The sequence below is a fragment of the Desmodus rotundus genome, chromosome 5 (genome assembly GCF_022682495.2).
Source record: "Desmodus rotundus isolate HL8 chromosome 5, HLdesRot8A.1, whole genome shotgun sequence".
Taxonomy (NCBI): Eukaryota; Metazoa; Chordata; class Mammalia; order Chiroptera; family Phyllostomidae; genus Desmodus; species Desmodus rotundus.
In genome coordinates this window covers 79,899,025-79,920,444 of record NC_071391.1, presented here as the reverse complement: position 1 = coordinate 79,920,444, position 21,420 = coordinate 79,899,025, and the positions used below count along the sequence as shown (strand labels likewise).

The window sequence follows — 21,420 nt, the reverse complement described above, 5'->3', positions numbered from 1 at the left end:
TAAAAATAGAAGATTGAGAAGTAGAGAGATTAAGTAACCTGCAGAAAATCACTTTCATGCTGCTTGTAAGTCATGGGGACAGCATTCAAACCAAGGTAGTCTGACTTTAGACCCTATGCTTCTAATTAGACCCTATCAAGATTCAGAAATGGATCATCTGTACCTGCCCAGCTCTTTCTCCATCAGAAAGTAGAGAAGAGTCAGGTAAATTAGTTGGGAGGGATTTTGAAACCCTTGCTATACGCCATTTTCAAAACAATGGCAAGAGATGTTAGAGTCAGCGTTCATGATCATGCAGCCACAAATGAAAAATTCTCATTTTGGACAGTGTCATAGCCTGCTGTCAGCAAAGAACCTGATTGGAAATTCAAAGACACCAAAGGAATAGGGTGAATCTTCCAGAATAAGGGAGCACAGAGTTCCAAGGTCAAAAATCCTATGCAAGTCACCATGTGGCCTCAGACAAGTCACTCACTTCTAAATCCTGGTTTCCTCATCAGTACTTATGGGTGATTTTTCCCACTTCACAGAGCTTTGTGAAGAATGAATAACATAATAAAAGTCAAAATTTTAGAATCATATAGTAGTTCATTATTAATGAATAAATGATAGTGCAACCTTCCCAATCATTCCTTTTATAGCTTTTTAAAAAATGAACAAGCCAAATCTCTATTCCAAACATTTGACAGCTATGGTCCCACTTTTGAATAGAAGCCCCTTCCTTCATTCTTTCCTCCACTTAGACATATTTAAGTATTTTTCCTCTATATGTTACTCCTTGGAAAAGAATAGTATTAGTATTTTTTTAATAATATATGACCTTCTTCAGTCTTAAAGGAGTAACTGATTATTTTCACCAGTGATTCCAATATACCCATAGCTATATTGGTAGTATTTTATTTCACTGCATTTGGATCTGCTGTGTACTGCCTCTGGACCACAGCTCTGTTTTATACAATTTGATGAGTGTCCATGGCTTTTGGGTGTGTTTCAGATGCAATGACTTGCCAACTCAATCAGCATAATTCTATTACTTGTTTTTGGAAGGAGAGATTTGCCGAATTTATTTATTCTTATAGCAGGGTTTGAGAGACATGAGGTTCTTTTGTCTCTTTCATGGCAATAAAAGGAACAGTGCTCAAAAATCTGAGTCACTCTCTTGGATGCAATGCTATGTGTTAGTACACAGGAAAATAATAGCATTACTGTTCCACCAGTATCATAAATGGCAAACATATGTCCTCCACACAATCCTGAACAATTACTGTTTCCCATTCAAATTTTTTATAAAATGCACAGAAATTAGATTTCCCTCAAGAGCCTCGTTCTTCCTCATCAGGTATCCCTCTGGAATGGTGTTTAGTGTACATTAACATCTCTTGGGGATTTTGCTAAAGATTTCCTAAGACTTGTCTCCAGAAATTCAGATTCTGTAACTACTGGGAGGGCTTAGGTCACTTATAGATTTAATAGGGTTGACAATACTCTGCCTTCTCTATACCTACCTCTCAGATTCTGATGTAAATGGGTCCTTGTACTGCATTTTGAGGAGTGTTCTAAACAGGTTGTATATGTTTTTGGTTTGCTAAGCCCCTTTGTTATTGAAGTAAGCTTCATAGAGTGCTTAGACAGTCTCACAAAAATAATTTAATTATTTGAAATTGTTATGAAAAAGTTACGGGAATAATATTTTCTTCTAGTGGCATGGAAGAAAAAAGATAAAAGGCTTTGGAGTTAGGCAAACCTTATTTCAAATCCAGACTTGATAAATTACTACCTTAGTGACAATGGGAAAATTACTCTCTCTAAGCCTCTGTTTTTCATTTATAAAATGGGAGTAGCAACCCCTGAAAGTTTACCTTGATATCTTGTTTAAATGCAAAGCAGGTGTAAACAAGACACCCACTTTGAATCTAGGTAGAATGGTTCATAAGCATGCTAAATTGTCTTTGTTTACATGATATTGATGCATTTCTACAATAAAAAGGAACAAGTTTCAATGATGTTCTATTGGGTTGAAACAGTGTCTTTCTGGAGATTTTTACCCTGATATTTTGTTTTCCTTCTGCATTCCAGGAAATGGAATTAAGACTGGACAGACTTCATAATACATCCACAGGAGGAGTGACTCAGAGGGAGCCAAAGTCAGTGATGACTGATGGCCTTGGACCAACTCCTGAGGAAGGTCTGGCATCCAAACAGCCAAAGAGCCTACTGATTAGAGGCTGTAGGATTGAACATACTTTTATGTTCCACCTAGCCAAGGTGACTCTCAAACCTTAGGGAGAGTGTAGAAATCAGTGTCAACCAAACATGACAAAAACTTGTGTCCCCAGTGTTTCCTCCCTGCATAGGAGGAACCATGTCAGTGTGAATCCAATGCCCCTTGTTTGCGAACCAACCCCAGAAGGTTTAAAGGGTTTGTTAATGAACCCACAGACAGCCCCTCAGTCGTGATCCAAAATGGTAGCTTTTGTGGACTGCCAAGTCACTCCATTAGAGTCCGTCTAGTGCTGGCTAGATTTTCTATCAGGTAGACTGAACATGAAAAAATAAAAGCAGTTATTGTAACAAAGCATTAAAATAGTTGCCATGGGGGGAAAACAGAAATTTATTCATTGACTTCTTTATTTACTTTATTGTTTTGAATTATTTTTATATTAAATCACAATATGGGAATAGACTGAGAAGCCACACTTTTTTCAAGGCCTGCTGCCTCTATAGGTCTTAATCTGTCCTGGATCTTGCCTGCTTTTAGGGAAGATCTGAGTAGGTGGCTACACCCTTGGTAGGTGTAGAATACTAAGATCAACCCTCTTACACTCAAAGTTCTTCCCTGAAATATCCCCTCCTACCTAAGGCATCATAGGCTTCTATGAAATAAGAATGTTATTTTATTATTTTTTCTTTTTTATTTCATTTATTTAATTTTTTTAATTTAAACATTTTTTATTGTTGTTCAATACAGTCGTCTGCATTTTCTGCCCACCTCTCCACCCCACCCCAGCCAAACCCACCTCCCTCCCCCACCTTCACCCTCCCCCTTGGTTTTGTCCATGTGTCCTTTATAGTAGTTCTTGTAAACCCCTTTCCCCACTATCCCCTCCCCACTCCCCTCTGGCTATTGTTAGATTGCTCTTAACTTCAATGTCTCTGGTTATATTTTGTTTGCTTTTTTCTTCTGTTGATTATGTTCCAGTTAAAGGTGAGATCATACGGTATTTGTCCCTCACCATCTGGCTTATTTCACTTAGCATAATGCTCTCCAGTTCCATCCATGCTGTTGCAAAGGGTATAAGCTCCTTCTTTCTCTCTGCTGCATAGAATTCCACTGTGTAAATGTACCATTGTTTTTGGATCCACTCATTTGCTGATGGGCACTTAGGTTGCTTCCAGTTCTTGGCTATTGTAAATTGTGCTGCTATGAACATTGGGGTGCATAGGTTCTTTTGGATTGGTGTTTCAGGGTTCTTAGGGTATAATCCCAACAGTAGAATTGCTGGGTCAAAAGGCAGTTCCATTTTGTTTTCTGAGGAAATTCCATACTGTTTTCCACAATGGCCACACCAGTCTGCATTCCCACCAACAATGTACTAGGGTTCCCTTTCCTCCACATCCTCTCCAATATTTGTTTGTTGATTTGTTTATGTTGGCCACTCTGACCAGTGTGAGGTGGTACCTCACTGTGGTTTTAATTTGCATCTCTCTGATGGCTAGTGATGCTGAGCATCTTTTCATACGTCTCTGTGGTCAATTAATATTTGACAAAGGAGGCAGGAGCATAAAATGGAGCAAAAATAGCCTCTTTAACAAATGGTGTTGGGAGATCTGGACAGCTATGTGCAGAAAAATGAAACTTGATCACCAACTTACACCATACACAAAAATAAATTCAAGGTGGATAAAAGACTTAAATATAAGTCATAACACCATAAAAGTCCTAGAGGAAAACATTGGCAGGAAAATCTCAGATATTCCACAAAGCAACATTTTCACAGACACGTCCCCTTAAGTAAGGGACATAAAGGAAAGAATAAACAAGTGGGACCTCATCAAAATAAAAAGCTTCTGCATGGCTAAAGAAAACAGCATTAAAATGAAAAGAATGTTATTTTAAATCATTAATAATAATTTTTGGTGATTAATACCAAATATACATGCTCAGTATTACAAAAGTGTAGGTCGCTGTTAATATTATGAGAACATACATTCATTGTGAATTTTCAGGGAGACAGTGATGTAAGCAGTCCAAGTTTCTTGGTCATAGTTCTGAAAAACCTTGGAATTTCCTAAGGATTGAGAGTGATGTAGGTGCATTTTGTTATGCTAATGAAGTGGTACCTAAGGAAGGGTGGAGGATGGATATGGAGTTCAATAAGCAATGGTTAATGACTTTATCAGTCATACCTGTGTAATAAAACCTCCACAAAAAAACCCCAAGAGAACAGGGTTCAGATTGCTTTTGGGTGGTGAACACATGAAGATCTGGGGAAAGTGGATGCACTGAGAGGGTATGGAAGCTCCACATCCTTTCCCCATACCTTGCTCTATGCATCTCTTCCATATGGCTGTTTTTGAGTTATATCCTTCTATAATAAACCAGTACTCTAATAAGTAAAATGTTTCTTTGAATTCTGGGAGCCATTCCAGAAAATCAATCAAACCCAAGGAGGGGGTCAAGGGACCCTCTGATTTATAACTCATGAGTCAGGAGTACAGGTAACAACCTGGACTTCTGACTGATATCTGAAGTAGGGGTGGGGACAGTCTGGCGTGACTGAGCCCTTTACCTGTGGAATCTGATGCTATCCCCAGTAGATAGTGTCAGAATTGACTCAAATTATAGGACACCCAGCTGGTATCCAAGTGTTGTGCCTCTGTATGTACCATATTATTGGTAGTATGGGAAACATGCCCTCCACATATCAGAATTGGGTCCAGCAACCCAATAAAAGGAAGACCAATCTTCAAGTGGGACTTGGAGCAGTTTGGAGAGCATAAGAGCATCCTGAAATAGTGGAAGGATCAAAAAGAGAAACAATGGGTTGTAGTAATTCTGCCGAAGGCCTGTAGTATTTATAATAGCTATACAGGGGCAGCAATGTGCTCCCTAGTCCAAAGGGACAGAGCCTAGGCCTCTCTTAACCTCAACTTCAAATTGTGCTGTCAGACCCAGATTTCTCTGTCTACATATAAGTGGAATCTTATGGGTCCTTTTCTGAATATGAAAGATTACACAATGATCAGTTTGCATTTATTCAACTTTATTTATTATTAATCTGTAATTGCCACTTTAACTTGATTTTGTCTGTATTATTTCATTCGGGAAATCTTGTCTCCCTAATGCTTCTTAATCTCTTTGAAAGGACTGGGTCTTACCTTCTTCAGGTGACTGATTGCTTACCAGTTCCTTTTCCTTCAACAAATGTTTATTAGGCCTCAGCTTCTATGTGACTCACTGTTCCTGTACCAGCTTTGAGAGGTATTAAGGCTCTGTTCCTTTGCTGGGTTATGCAGACAAGAATGGAGTAAGGATGTGTGGTGGGGGGGGCACTGCCTGTGCAACACATTCTTTGAAGATATAGGTTATAGTAAATATCAAAGAGTCCAATGATGCTACTGTTATTGCAATCTAGAAGTCATATAAAATTGGTAACTATCACATATATCCTGTTGATTTTTGCTTTTCTGCTGCTGGTATGATCTAGCTAGATTCCTACAGTAGTATCACAGTACTTCATCTGGCATGTGTTCATGGAATTTAAACTAATTTATTCATATTTTTATTGAATAACTACTATGTGCCAGGCACTTTTCTAGAGACTGGAATGTGACTTTAGGACACAAAGAATATGAGTTTGCTACTAATCATCTACCAGAAAACTACCCTGTCCCTTTGCCACCCAGTCCACATAAAGGACGGAAAAACAGGAACTACCACATACTCATTGCCCATTATTGGTAGAACTTTGAGTATATTTTTTCATTTAATCCACACAACAAAACTTCATAAAACTGAAGCATGGAAAGTTAAGGGATTTTTTCCAAGATCTCATAGCTACCAAATGGCAGAGCCAAGATTTGAACTCAGGTCTTTTCCTATTTATCCCAGTTGTATTGGTTTATCAACAAATTCACCAATACCCTGGGATTTCTTCTCAGCAGTATATCAATTCTTATCACTATCAATGGTGTCTATCTGATTATTTCTCTATTCCAAGAGAGTCAAACAGGGTTTATAGTAGATCCCGTATAACTTCATAATTCTCTGCAGGCATGTCTTAGAATTGCAAAAAAAAAAAAAAAAAAAAAAAAAGGCCTAGAGGCTAATGTCAGAACACACATACTTCCAGACATATGGAGAATTCCTCCAACTTGACAATGAGTTTTCATCCAAAAATTACATGAGAGTGACAGTACTATTTCTTAAGGCTCAAATGCTAAATTGCAGGCTGCTCCATAGAGCTAGGCTTCACGACAGGCTAAGCATGGCCTGGCCCCAACACATTCAGACTGTGCCAGCAAAGCCCAGACCTCCATTGGAATGCCCTCTTATTAATGATTAACTTTGTCCCCAAGTCATGACAGCTATGCAGCACCCAAGCCTGGATTGCCCTAATCCACAAAATAGAAAGCATAAATCTACTCCGATGCCTCTACCTCCTCTATTTGTAATCACCAACTCCATCAGTTCCATAACCTAACATGCCCTTATTCTTCATCCCCATGCCCACTGGTTTAAACCCTCATCACTTATTGCAGGATTATTGCAATTGTTTTCTCTCTGATGTCTCTACAGCCAGTTCTACAACCATCATCGTATCTATTCTATTTGCTGATGCTGCCAGAGTAATCTTTTAAAAAATCCAAATCTATAACTCTGCTCTATATTCAAAATTCTTCACTGACAAAAGGCATGTTCTCCAAAGCTACTTTTGAAGGGCCCCTAATGTTCTGGCTTACTTCTCTTTTCTTTTTTCTTTTAAGTCTGAACATCGTAATGTTCACCAAATATGCACAACTGGTAATCTTTCATTCAGTCAGTCACACCAGGCTGTCCCCACCCCTACCTCAGATATCAGTCAGAAGTCTAGGTTGTTACCTGTGCTCCTGACCCATGGGTTATAAATCAGAGGGTCCCTCGGCCCCCTCCTTGGGTTTGATTGATTTGCTGGAACGGCTTCCAGAACTCAAAGAAGCAGGGACAGCAATGTGCTTCCTAGTCCAAAGGGACAGAGCCTAGGCCTCTCATAACCTCAATTTCAAATCATGCTGTAAGACCCAGATTTCTCTGTCTACATATAAGTGGAATCTTATGGGTCCTTTTCTGAATATGAAAGATTATATGATGATCAGTTCACATTCATTCAGCTTGACTTATTATTTATCTGTGCTTTTGGACATGCTTTTCTTTCTACTTAAAATGTTTTTTTTTCTTTTTGGCAAACTCCTACTCATCCTTCAATACCCAACTAAAGTATTATCTCCTCTGGAAAATCATTCCTAACCTTCCCTTACACACTTAGTTACTAATTTTGTGCTCCCAAAGTACGTTTAAAATATAATTATTAGCACCCTAGAACAGAATTGAAATATATCTGTTAATTAGATTATAAGCTCCTCAAGGTTAAGGTTAAGGCTAGATTTTTACACCTCTTCCCTACCTGGGGAGTCAGTGCTTGACACATTTGTTGTTCAGTACACATCAGTATATTGCCTTCTTTCCACAGGAGACAGCAATGGAGGAAAAATTGGGACAACTGTAACTGAACAATAATAAAAAAAATATCTATTTGTTAATTTACAAAATTAAGGACTTTGGTGAAAACAGTTTAACAACCCCTTCTAGCCAAACAATTTTTAATCAGTTAACTCATATATTGTATGGCTTTTTCAAGTCTTTGCTCAAATATTATTTTCTCAATGAGTCCTTTTCTGACCTCCTTTTTAAAAGTCCGACACTTCTCCTGGCACACTCCTTATTTGCTTTCTTTGCTTCATCGTCTTTGTAGCACTTTTATTTTTATAATATACTCCTTAATTAACTTATGTGTTTTGTTTTTTGTCTTTCTTCCACTAGAACTAAATCCCCATGAGGGCAGACTGTATTGCATATATATAGTTTACTGCCATGTTTCTGGCATCTAAAATGATGGCTGACTCTCAAATGAATAGCTGTTGACTGAATGAACTCTCAAATGTTACAGGCATAAGATTCAAGGGGATCATCTCATCAACACAATCTTAAAATAAAATCAGTCAATGTCACCTAGTCAGCGGCCAATCCAGGATTAGCTATGGGAATGCGGCCAAACAGTGGGGACTGCAGGCAACTCTGAGAAACAGAGCCATGTAACTAGAGCAAATGAATGAAGTTCCCTATGAGCCTATGAGTCCACAAACAGTACTAGCTCAGCAGACCCTGAAAATAATTCTGCCACATCATGGTCACATTCTCACTATACTTTGTCCATGTCCCTACAGGATACACTGTGACAGGGGAGAGGGTCTAACCCACAAGGCAAAGCTAGAGAAGTTTGTCTTCTAGCCTCTCATTTCTTGTTCTTCTGATAATGTCTGCCCTTTGGAACTTAGGGACCCTACACTTCCTCCTATCCTTTCTATCGCAGGATCTCTAGGAGACTGATCCATGCTGAGGCACAAAATACTGGTGACACCTATGATCTCTCTCAAGTGTTCTTGACAGGGACCTACATAAACCACTGGAGCCAAGCTCTTAAGTTAGCTAAGAACTTAGTTGGGACTTTACTCAATGACAAGTAGAGGAGGGAGATAGTTTTTCTGATGTCACTGAATTCCTGCTATTCAACTTGAAATTACTACTTATGTGTAAACAAGTGTAACCAATAAAATATTTCTGAAGCACCTCCCAATGTTTATCAGTAAGTCAATCACTTTTTACACTCTATGCCCCATTTTAAGACTTAGGTGTAAGGTTAGAGTGAAGGTGTAGGATATGGCATTTAGAAAGCAAAAAGTCCAAAATCTACCCCTTTCTGTGTGGTTTTACCAAATAAGGGCCTTGAGGAACCATATATAAAAGTCTATCCTTCCCAGTCCTGGGTAATTTGGAGGGAGGAAGAGAAAAGAATCAAGTATTGATTAAGGAAGGCAAATTCCAAAGGTTTGGCTCCCCTAAACACTTGATTCAGGGACAAACAGCAATAAAGAGGTCCTGTAATAAGCATTCTGATAGGATCAAAGAGCCCGAGGATTTGGAGGGTAGCAGGGGCTTTGGAAAATCTCCCTGGGTATATGAGGGGAGCCTTTACTGCAGAGAACTACTATACTCTCCCTCCTTCAGGAAAGCACTTTGACAGTGGTGGTGGCAACAGGCAACCAGAAATCTTCTTATCTCCCATTGTCTGAATAGAATGTACTAAGGGACTCAGAAATACTCATTTGTTAGAGTTGAGGGGCCTAGAGAGGATTAGAACATAGCAAAATGGCAAAATCCTGCCCTTGAAACAGAAAAAGCCTCTGTAGATTCAGAATTTGAGACTACGTTTTTAACAATGTCCAAGATTATAGGCTTCACTGGTGGGTACTAGCTGGAACCTTCTTCCCAGGAGGTAGACCATATAAGAAACTCCGAAGCCTAAATTAGGAAGAGTCCCTTTAATACTGAGGAACCTTCCTTTTCTGCCACCATGAGGGAATATAAGTCATACCCAGATACCACCTTGGAAAGGAATAGAGGACAGATAGAAAACTTGTGTTTGAATTTTCTTAAAAGGGATACCCCTGTGAGAAAAGATGAATTATAGAAAAATTGAGAAGCCACGTTTGCTTTGAATATTTGTATGTGAAAGGTGAGCATTTTTGCCATCTTAGTTCATTTGAGGGTATTCCCCAGAACTTTTGAGAATCTGTAGCAAATGTTTGCCCCATAGAGTGAATAAAACCCTCTAGGCTAAAATTAAAAATCTTGAGTCAGAACCATGTCTCAGGTGATTTGCAGAAGGAGATAGAGGATGGAGAGCAAAAGGTATAAAAGAGGGGTTAGGAAAACATCAGTAGAGCCCATTCTTGGTGTGTAAAGTTTTGAAAAGTAGAGTCAACTTTTCAGAGGGAGGCCTAAAACTATCAGCATCGATTCAAGACTGAGACATATTTAGAGATGGTATTTGTGAAAGGAGAAATTGGACTTTAACAACTAATCAGAAAGAGAACACCCAGCCAGTATTTCATCAATTAAGTCCATCCAGGGAGACCAAGGAGTCAGTGAGTAGATCATTGTCCATCTTGTGAGAGCTAGCTAAGTTAACATCCTTCTCTCTCTTGAGTCAAACAGGTGAGGTTAGAGAATATTTACCTCCTGGGAGTAAAGACAACCATGGTTAGAGACTGGGTTGTGGCACTAATCCATACTTCCTGCTGCCTTTAGATTTAGATAGCTAACGATTCATCTCCACTGCAGTATTCAACATTCACTAGAGGTTTATCACAGCTCAAGGAAACATTTTCAACATACAATCAGACTACAGGGTTGGGGGTAGGGTGAAGCAACAGGCCAGTATTGTGAAGAGACTGTACCTTCTCTGACACCAAATTGTGATATAAATTAAAAGATTCCATCAGTACCCAGATTTTCTAGACAAACTTGGAGGTATTAGGCATAAGTTAAGAGAAAAACAAATGTAGAATAATAATCAAGCATTCAGCTTCTTAGAGAAAGGGAGGGTAGGAACTTAATCATGAGTATATGTCCTTTGCAGAAAAACAAAACTTTACTATGGTAGTATAACGTGTTTCAAATATCTCCCAAGTCAGGATTCCTTATGAATAAACTTATCTCTAGTCTATCTCCTACAACCTGTCCAACTGCTATTAGTTGGACAGGATGAAGTTAGAAAGGAGGGCACAAAGTCCATTGCAGAAGTAGGATAATAACTATATAGTAGGAGGAGTCTCAAGTAGAAAAAAAGGGGGGCAATAAGAGGAAAATCCGATTCTTGCAGTCTGGAGCAATTTTGATTTAAAAAGATAAGACAAAAGAAAAATGAGGTAGCCATCTGTTAAGGCTTTCATTATTCTCTTCTCTACACAGAATAATGAGTCCAGAAGAAGAGGGTAGTACTTCATACACATCTAAATAGCTTTGAATATGCCCCAGGATTAAGGCCAAATGGCAACCCCTTCCCCAGAATGCGTTAGAATAGGGCTAGAAGTCCTCAGAAGCAGTTCTTCATGGCCCTATCTGACATGGAGCAAGACTAGAAGAACTGAAGTGGCAATGGGAAGTAAATAGATGAATGATCCTGAGCTAGAATCCATGCCTTGCAAGAGTAGGCCCCTGGTATGCAGGGTATGCTGAAGTTCCTATGAGAAGGGGATAAAGTGTGAAAGCAATGCTAGACCTAGAGATGGCAGGGGGAAGGATGTATAGATTTCTGTGGATGATGACTTTGATATGAGGACATATGTCCAGGGTCTAAGACTGCAGTGGTGAATGTCAGCATGAAAGCTGGATAAAGCAATGGTACCTCAGACTACAAAGCAGTCCCCATCAGCTGCTTTTCAGCAGAATTTCTTATGAATCTGAGGTTCCTTTCCTCCACTAACTGCAACAAAAGCATGCCAACTATATGCTTCCCCTATATACCTGATTATACTAGAGAAGTGCAAGCCGGGAAAGAGGAAATTGGAGACACTAAGTGTGTGACCTAAAGAGCTTAAGCATCTGCTTGAAAGGATTGCTAACTCATTCTGCACTCAGTTTGTTCGGTTATACTAAAATTTATATGCTTCCCATTTCTCAGATGCAGGTGGTTTGTGAGGAAGGTCAGATGAGTGAGAGAATTTTTTTTAAACTAATTTCTTTGAGTATCTGAGGGCAATACAATGAGTACTTTTGTAATCCTGCTATATTGCATATTAAATTAATAAGGAAATAGTGTCCAAAAAGCCATTTAACAAGAAAAATTTTATTGATAGAAAAGCAAAACAAAATTTTCATGAATTCTAATATCTGTTTTATTATGTTTCTTAGATATACTCAAGTTCAAAAATCAGTTTTTCTATTGTTGTTCTTGTTGTCATCATTATTGTTAACCTCTCTATAAAAACAACTCAATGAAATCACAAATCCCTGCCTTAGATAGGATCACCTTGATAAAAGATTGCCCCCAATTAAAGTTAATTTAATTCTTATTCTTAGCTAAGCATTCCTAAATGGCACCAATTGTATTATTAGGTTGGTGACATTAGTAAGTATTGATGTCAAGCCATCAAAGTTATTTCTCAAATATTATCAAATAAATCAAAAACCAAATTAGAATCAGAATACATCATTATCAATCCAATGATTAAATACCTCTCTATAGATAGGTCAGTTCTTTTTCATGTGAACCAAATATCTACAAGCCACAATCATTAGTTCCAACAAAGGATGGCCCAGATAAGCGGCTTTTCAGATTCATATTCAAAGTTCAGATTCATTTGGGAGTGGACCTGAGGAACCTGACCATATTAGATTAAAGTTTCTCACTCTAATTTAACCTACAAGTTTCACATAATATCAGCTAGCAACTGCTCAACTGTCACCCACAGAAATGAATTTAAAGCATAAGTCTGCACAATGGAAAAAATGGAATTTTAAACATTATCTAATTAATTCAATGGAAAAGTCAAATGCCAAAGTTTTTAAAACTAATTTATCCATATTTTTCAGAAACTACTTATCAAACTAAACATATAATGACCATATTTTTACTTTACCTTTAGCTATGCAGATATGTTTTATTTCCATACAACATATAGATTGAGAATTTAAAAAATGAGCAACAATCCAGGTTTGTGGTCTAGGTGGTCCTAAACCTTTTCTAGATATTTTTGCTTTCCATCTATATATTTAGACCAATAAATATGGCCATAAATTCATTGTCATTGCTACATTTGAGTCACTACCTACAAAAGAAAGCTTATCTAATTACCAATTCCCGAGCCAACCAGGACTCTCCCCTTTCATTAAATAAAGAGAAAAGTCATTCAGATTTGACCCCAAAGAAAAAAGTACATGCATATACCTGACTTCTCAGTATCCTCTCTGAATAAGAGGATGGAACAACTATTTGGTTTCCATCTCATTCTTGTAATGGCAGAAAAGAGAATACAAAAAGTCTATTGTAAATTGTACAAAATGTATGTATATATAAATACATATCTATGGGTGTATATAAATTCTAAAGAAGATTATATTCATCTACATCTTTAAGATTCAGAGTCCCATACAGTTGACATAATTGTATTCTCTCTCCAATTTTCTCATTTTTAAAAATAATAAGAATCAAGCATGCCACCTTAGTAATACTGAATAGCAAGTGCAGAAGTTGAGCTACAGCTATAGGGATTTGAAGCAATTAGTTTGACGGGACATCAGTGAATAAAACCTTTAAAATAAATTTAGCTTTTTCCAGATTGTCATTTGTTTCATATACATGAAATCCAAAACTCCCTTTTAGTAGCATCCCAAACTCCTTAGACTATCAATTGAAATCTATAAGAAGCAATGCTTTAAACAGAGTCTGTGCAAATTGCTTGGATATGTGCTTCTTTAAATAATTTGGTGGGATGGCATTACTAGAATTTCGTGTAATTCTCTATCTCATAAAGAGTCTCAAGTGATAACACCAGAAGCTTAGGGCTCTGAGTATATTAAACTCAGCATGAAATTTGACTCACAAACCACACATCTTTACACAAAGCAGTATTAAAAATATTAAGCCATAGTCAATTAATGGAGAAAGTCACATATATCTAAAAGTGCACAATAAAACTTATGGATATGTGCCCATGTTTAGAGGTATCAAATATTTTTAAAACAATGTATATAATGCTATTTCTTCTGTTTCCTCTATTCCTTAGGGGGAAAGATTATATGAGACAATTTCATAATTATCCCTACAGTGTACAGTTTGCTCCTTGGAGGGGGATTATTATTGCATGCCTTGAATGCACTATGATTCATAAGGCAAGAATGTATGAGTGGCTTCAGCACCAAGGAAATGGAATCATCATCCAGCATTGCTCACAACAGAACATCTTATTGCTTTAATAAAATGGGGAATTATTCGCTGTAAGGAGTGCACCAAATAAGGGGAGAAAGTAATATTTATGCAGTTAATGTAGCTCTTGGGAAATGAAGAAGCTCCCTTCTGAGTCCCTGATTCTATTCAAATTTCAAGACCAAAAGTTACTCTATAATAAAGTATTTAAGAGCTACAGCCAGATGAGAGTGAGCTACAAAAATTAATGGACTTTCTTCTTCACAGTGCCTTAGTCATTCTGATGTACAATGTGTAACTCTGATGCACTAAAGAATTCCCTAGTGGCCTGAGGGAGTTAATGCACTCTTTTACCTGTTACTAGGAAGTGACTAAGGCACTGGAAAGAACCTGGTTCATTGTTTAATATATTGTACCCAAAGATTATACCTGGTCTTCCTAATATTACAACATGGCATACTTAAATGACGATCCTCTGTGCTTCAGGAAAGGACTTAAGTGAATACTTAATGGGTGATTAAAATTAAGCTTATTAAATTATTTTTGTAAAAGGTGCAGACTGAGCTTGGGTAATTTAATAGATGACCTAAAACCACAGAGGTAATATTTTCTCTGGGAAAAAGCACATATGCCTGGAACCAAGACAAAGAATCAAGAACTACTAGTTACTTGGGAGAGGGATGTACTTGGTGGCACTATTGCCTTACTCTGTGCAGGTTTGTAAGGGCTCTTTTAGTTGAACTTTTTGTTGAACATTCTCATTCATACATTTTCCAAATGTTTGAATAGCTGTCAAGAATTTGTTTCCAAGAAAAGATTCCACTGCATATAATTAAGATTGTAATATGCTTCTGGTTCCCACTACCATCAGTCCAGGGGAAACAAAGTGGTAAATAACCATAGATGGACTCCATTTCTAGCATAAATAACATTGTCTGGCATTAGAAGAGAGAACAAAAGAAACTGATCTTCTTCTCTCACTTTCTTTTTTTTCAGTCTTTCTTCATGTATTCATTGAAGTTGCGTAAGCCAGACTCATAAAGAGAAAGGGAACCCTTTCTTTGCCACATCTCAGATGCAAGCACAGATTCTAAGTAAACAAGTTGCAAATATTCTTATCCTACAAGTATTACTGGGTATAACTTGTCTTGAAATTTGCGTGTCCTGTCACCCAAATTGCCCAACATCCCCACCAGTCTCACCTCCAAACACATACAGTGCAAGCAAACAAGCACACTACTGCCTCCAGGTGGTAATTGCATGCAGGGAGGACTACAGGCACTGTTTAATATTAACCATGTTTAATAGATGGCATTCCTGCACATCCATTATTTGTTTGTTTTCTATTGTGGTTGATTCTGTTATTCACAAAAAGAAAAAGAAACATATGTGTTGTCTTTTTATAACAGTCTACTACAGAGTAAGATACAAAAGCACACTTCTGGAAACAGCAGAAGCCGGACCTACACCACTGAATTTCTCATCCAGTGATAACCATTATACCAACAGCTGGAAATTAAGAACAAGAATATACAGTTTGGAGGACTTAGAACAGAACTATAGTTTGCTTCTGTATTTGGTACCAATATAATAAACATATAACAAAGGTGCACTTGTTCTAAAAATTAAACATTCTGATTTGGTTATATACTGCATTTTCAGTACTGGGCATTACCTAATACTTTTTTTTTTTACAAAAAAAGTAACTTACACAATATCTAATATTAAGAAAACTGATAGTGCACACAAATCCGATTGTAGAAAAAGAAAGAAACTAACAAAAAACTAGAATAGTCACTTTCCAAAAGCCCGTCCTTCGCCTGCACAACCAAGGAAAGTGACCATTTTGGTGAGGCCATTTGAACACCAGAACTGGCTGAACAGCCACGTCAAAGGTGCACAGATGGGGGCGGGGCAGGGAGCTAACGCAGTAGATATTTTTATACGAATTTAAGCATTTTTAATGTATTTATGGTGGGCTAGTGAGGGACATATCTAAAAGTAAATTAAAACATTTAGTCCTGGAAAAGGGAATGGTTAACTACGTGGTGACAAGAGGAATGACTGGAGAGCGGTACCTGTTATAAACGTCTTTCTGGGACACTCTCTGTGGCCTCTGGTAGTCCTGGCGCTTAATGTAGACATTTTCTTTGTAATATACGATTGCCTGAGCCTGGCTGAGAGTGGGAATGGGGGAAGGAGGGAAGCTGAAGGGAAAGTGAAAACCTGAGGGATGGAGGAGAAGGAAGGTAAGGAATCTTAACCTGACAGCTATGTACAAGACTCCGGGCCCCTCCGCTCTCTCTGCTCTAGGGTCAATGCCTGTTCTATAATATTCGGTAACTTGTGCGGTTTCTCCTCCTTATTGTGGGGGGCGCAGGGTGGAGAGGGAGGATGCATCCTTCATTGACAATGAGAAATTATGTGATTTGTCATGCGCTTGGATTGTGTTATTAGTATTATAATTACTATAAATATTAATAATAAAGTATTATTATCAGCGTTATTTCTTCTTCCGAGACTTTCCTTGACCAATATTTACAAATACCGCACAGTGCCTCGGCGGAGGAGAAACAGTAAAGGGAGGACAAAGAAGGAAGGAAAGAAGGAAGGAAGGGAGGGGGGAAGGAAGAGGAAAGAGAGGCCAGAGGAAAGTGAAAAAGGAAGAACAGGGGCAAAGCAAGGACGGCAAAGATGCTGGAAACAAGAAAGGGGAGAGGTGAAGGGCTAGACAATCAGGACAGTACCACCGTTTGCAAAAGGCCCTCGCCAGGTGTGTCCAAACAAGAAGAGGCTGCTTGTGCTCCTTGCGGACTGGGGGCTGGTGGTGGAGGCGGAGGAGCATGGGGATCCTGGCTCGGGAGGCCAGGGGACAAAGAGGAGGAGGACACTTTGGAGGGGTCGCAGAAAACGGAGTCCTGGGGTTGCCTCTCCAGCCGGGCTTCTTCTATGTGGGTGGGGGCCTGGCCACCGGCCGGGGACAGGCCCCTGCCGCCGCAGTTGCCGCTGCAGTGATCCCTCTCGTATTCCTCCTGAGCCCTCTGCATCTTCCGCTTCTTCATCCTGCGCTTGTGGATATGGAAGGTGGAGAGGGACAGCACGATGAGGCAGAAGATGAGGGTGACCAGGACAATCAGCACCAGCGTGGAGGAGAAGGACTGGAAGATCTGCTGTCCCACCTGCGTAATGCAGGTGCCGCCGCCTGCGCCGGGGCCTTGGGCACTGGCACTGCCGCTGGCGTTGGGGGAAGCAAAGGTCCTGTTGAGGAGACACGGCGGCAGCGCCAGCCTCAGCTCCTTGGGCGCCCTGGCACTCATCGGCGCTGGGCTGGGAGGGGCCTGGCCCACCAGACTTCCTCTCTTGGGCACACCGTTCCTACCCGCCAAGAAGAGGACGGAGCCCCCGCCACCCAAAACTGCTCCCTGGTGTGGGAGTGTATGCGCACGGGCGAAGGACTGAGGGAGCCACTGCGGGCAAGCAAGCCGTCAGGGAAAACGAGCGGTACCCAGGATATCCTCACCGGACCCGCTTCGAACGCGTGTCCAAGCGCCCTTTTCCTTTGCCAAGGCACCAGGCTGCAAAGAGAACAGGCTTAGTTAGGATCCCTGTAGCTGCCCAGGGGAGTGCGGAGGACAGAAAGAATCCGCGCAACTGCAAAGGAGCCCTCTGGGCACACAGCCTCCGCGGACACTGCCCGTCTTCTCCTCAGTCAGAGGACCCCAGCCCTCCCGCCCCTGGCCGCTCACCGGAGCGGGCCACCTGGGCTCGCGCCAATGTCTGGGAAGGGGTCTGCGCCGGCCGGCACCGTGGAGATGAGGATTACTCAGCAGATAAGGCAGACTCTGAGCCTTCCACAACTTTCTAATCACAACAGACACACAGTCTCCTCGGAGCGCGGTCCCTGCTTTCCAGAGCGCCGCCTCTGCTCTTTCCTGCGCCCTGTCAGTGATTGTCTTCGCCGGGATCCTACCCTTCCCAGCTCCCACCCGGGTTGCCCAGTAGGCTCCGGGTATGCAGTTCTCCTCCTTTCCCTCCACCTCCGGACTCTCCCTTTCCAGAAGGCGTCAGATCCCTTAGGTCCCATCTCCAAGGCGGTTAGCTGGCACCACATCCCACTCCACCTCTAGCCACCACCCCGGCTGACGTGCAGGATCGCGCTCTATCCTTTTTCCAGCCTTCTTCCCTAGTACCTCCCCACCACCAAAAAAAAAAAAAAAATTAAAAAAGCTGAGGCATCTCTCAGCTGAAGCACATCCCTCAAACGCCCCATTCCCCCCATCTCTCCGTGCCCCACCCCCGCCACACTTGATAGTACCCTGCTTCTTTCTGGGGGCTAGGGGCTGGAAATAAAAGGGGGATGGTTCCCGCCTGCAAAGTTTGGCGAACCGACCTTCTCTCTGGCCTTCCCAGACCCAGCCTGAGGGTCCCGAGACTCTTCCGCGGGACCAGCGCCAAGTAGACCCGCAGGGACCAGCGCCAAGTAGACCCGCAGGGACCAGCAGAGCTTTCCTTGCCGCCCTCAAGAGACGGCTGCAAACTGTTGCACTGCGGAGCAGTGAGGCGGCCCGCGAGGCGGGGCCCGGCTGGGCCGGGGGCCGAAGCTGCGGTCAGGGGTGTCTGCGCAGGCCGCAGGGTCTGTCTACCCACTCGTGCCTGTCCACCCTGCCGCCTGGCTTCCCCAAGCCTTTAGCCGCACCGTGTCCCTTACCTGGGGCTGCCGCAGGCTGGAGGGAGGGAGCCCCACGGCGCGGCTGCAGTGGCAGCTGCGGAAGGCACGGAGTTGTAGGGGCCAGAGACCAAGCAGCGCTGCCGCCGCTACCGCTGCCGCTTCGGAGAGCTGAGCTGGCAGCCTATTGCCAGAGAGGCCGATGACGTCAGGCTGCCACCGCCAGGGCTCCAAGCCACCCCCAGGCCCCCACCTCACCCTCATACCCCAACGTCTTGTCCTGGCAGAGCGATTCTGTGCCACACTGTTCCCAGTCCCCTGCCCAGGGGCTATGAGCAGCACCCCCACTCCCACCCCCTGAGCAGTCCACCTTCAAAACTCCTATGTCTAGGAAGGGTTGAAGCTTCAGTTCTCTGGCTGCACGATTCCTCACCGTCACCCCTTTCCACTTGGTCCCAGGAACTCATTTTTACGCTCTCTAGATCCATCTCCTCTCAGGCCACACATTTTTCAACCCCTGCTGTTGAGACTCACCTGTCTTCCCAGTCTCGCTGATGCTGGCCTGGTTCTGAACAGAAACTGGTACATGAGAGAGTTGTGAGGGGCAGAAACTCAAACACAAACTTGAACATGTATTTAACATCAAATAATCAAAATTAACTGTTTTTCTTTCCACCAGAGTCTCCAACATATCTTTCCACCTGACACACGTCTCGCCTCTCTTCGCTCACATGCGCATCTCCCGTTCTAAGGTCCACTCGGTGCATGAAACACTCCTCCTATCCTGACAAGACACTCATGAGCACACGCAGTGCACACGAGACTTACACAGCAGGGAGATGGAAAAATCACTTAAAGGAGTGCAGAAATGAACTGTCCTATGACAATTCTCAGTGTCGTGCCTCTTACAGAAATACCCTCCATTGGCCTATGCTGTTAAAGTGTTCTGTGCCTTTGCTGTCCTATTAACCATTGCCTTAGAACTTCCTGAAACAGTCTTATCATCCTGCAAAAGACTGTTTATGGACAAAGACTAATCAAATATTGGTTTAGAACCCTTGGGAAAACATAAATAGTGTCTTTGTTTACAGTAGCCACCTGCAAAATGAAGTATTCTCATTTTTCTATTGGAGAAGCCAGCTTGGAACAACACATAAAAATGTTGTAGGGTCTTAGAAGGCACTTAGGTGTCTTATTAAACGTGCATTTTCTTCTTCCCTCCTGCTCTTGTGTTCTTCCTAGCATTGAATCTAACACAGTGAACACACAATACTTAACTTGCTAATACAATTTATTCCTGCTATGCATCAGAATTGAGAGAGAACAGGAATGACTGACTCCACCTAGCTACTTGTAGTTGCAAGCAGAGGGTTTTGCAAGAAAGAGCTTGACATGGGGAGGAAATGTCGTGTGTCTGTGATCTGGGCAGGGGGGGCCCTTCTTCTTCCCCTGTGTTCATATCTAGTCTTACTCCAATTGTTCCTTTTCCCCTCCTTGCCCAAGACTTACATATGGAGTAAGAAATACTCTATTTCTCAAAAAAAAATCTGTCCCCATTTATTTGAATGAAAGTCACCAGCTTTTTCTTCATAACTGCCTCAATCTTTTTTTTTAAGTATCCCTATTTAAGTGAAGAGTTCAGTATATGCTGAATAATGCATGATTGCTCAGAGCATGGATCGATGCCCTTGGCTGCCAGAGTCACACAGTTAATGATAGACAATGACCCCAATGCTGGCTTAGCTTTCATGCCTGGAATGAGGGCACCTAATGCCCTGTAAAAGCCACCTGCCCCATTTGGATGTTCTTACTTTGATGGACTCAGAGATGGAATGGTGAGAGCCTTCTTTTACTGTGGCCACTAAGTGAGACTTAACCATTGACACCTGACATACAATACCCCATTTCTGTGTGCTCACTTTGCTCCTAAAAAGTTGAGTCTAAACATTTTGTAAGGCAAATCAAATTCTGAATACTTCAAAAAAAAGGAGCTGGCTATTTAAAGAGATGCTTTAGGAAAAAAAAAAACTGTCTTGTAAAGCAAAGAATCTTTACATAATAAGACTTAACTCTCACTAGTCTGTTTTCTAGACCTGGAGAAATGAGTTACTGGGTTTTCTCATGGAGAAACTTACATGCCTTTATAATACATTTTAATGGGATGACAATATCTTTGTAATGGGATTCCTTTTGCAGACCAAGCTTCTAGGACATGTGATGAGCCTGCCATTATTCTTATTCTTTTGTTATAAATAATAACTCTTTGTTATATCAGGAGTGCTAAAAGTGTCTGCACAATTTCACAGATTTTTTCTTTACAATTTTTCTTGGTCCTAGAGAACTTGCAACCTATAGCAGATGAATGTGATCTACAAATCAATGGTATTTAACTGAAAATGTCTTGGGTAGATTAAAGACATCAATTTTCAGGCCTTAATCTCAGCACACTTTTTTTCTTTTCTCATTTGAAAAGAAGAAGCCGTACATTCATAATTTATTCTCACTCAGAGAATGAATATGCTGTATACATAGACTTGGATGTCACTAGGTAGTGTAATTCAAGCTCCAGAAATAGCAGTGACAGCAAGAATTGACCCCACTGAGTTACTTTATGATTTCGTACATATGGCACAATGGCAAGGCCTCTTCCAGACAACAGATTGTCACTGTTTTTGCCACCAGATATCTTAAGCCACATTTCTATGAGTGGAGAAACAAGAAGCGTCT

At 41.0% G+C, this 21,420-nt stretch overlaps 1 protein-coding gene across 1 annotated transcript; it reads right to left on the bottom strand.

The window, feature by feature from the left end:
- Positions 1-11,934: 11,934 nt before the first annotated feature.
- C5H11orf87 (chromosome 5 C11orf87 homolog) lies at positions 11,935-17,599 on the bottom strand. The gene has a single exon (XM_024571002.3). It carries the CDS (start codon positions 17,342-17,344, stop codon positions 16,763-16,765), a length of 582 nt encoding a protein of 193 aa, XP_024426770.3. The 5' UTR covers positions 17,345-17,599; the 3' UTR covers positions 11,935-16,762.
- Positions 17,600-21,420: the final 3,821 nt, after the last annotated feature.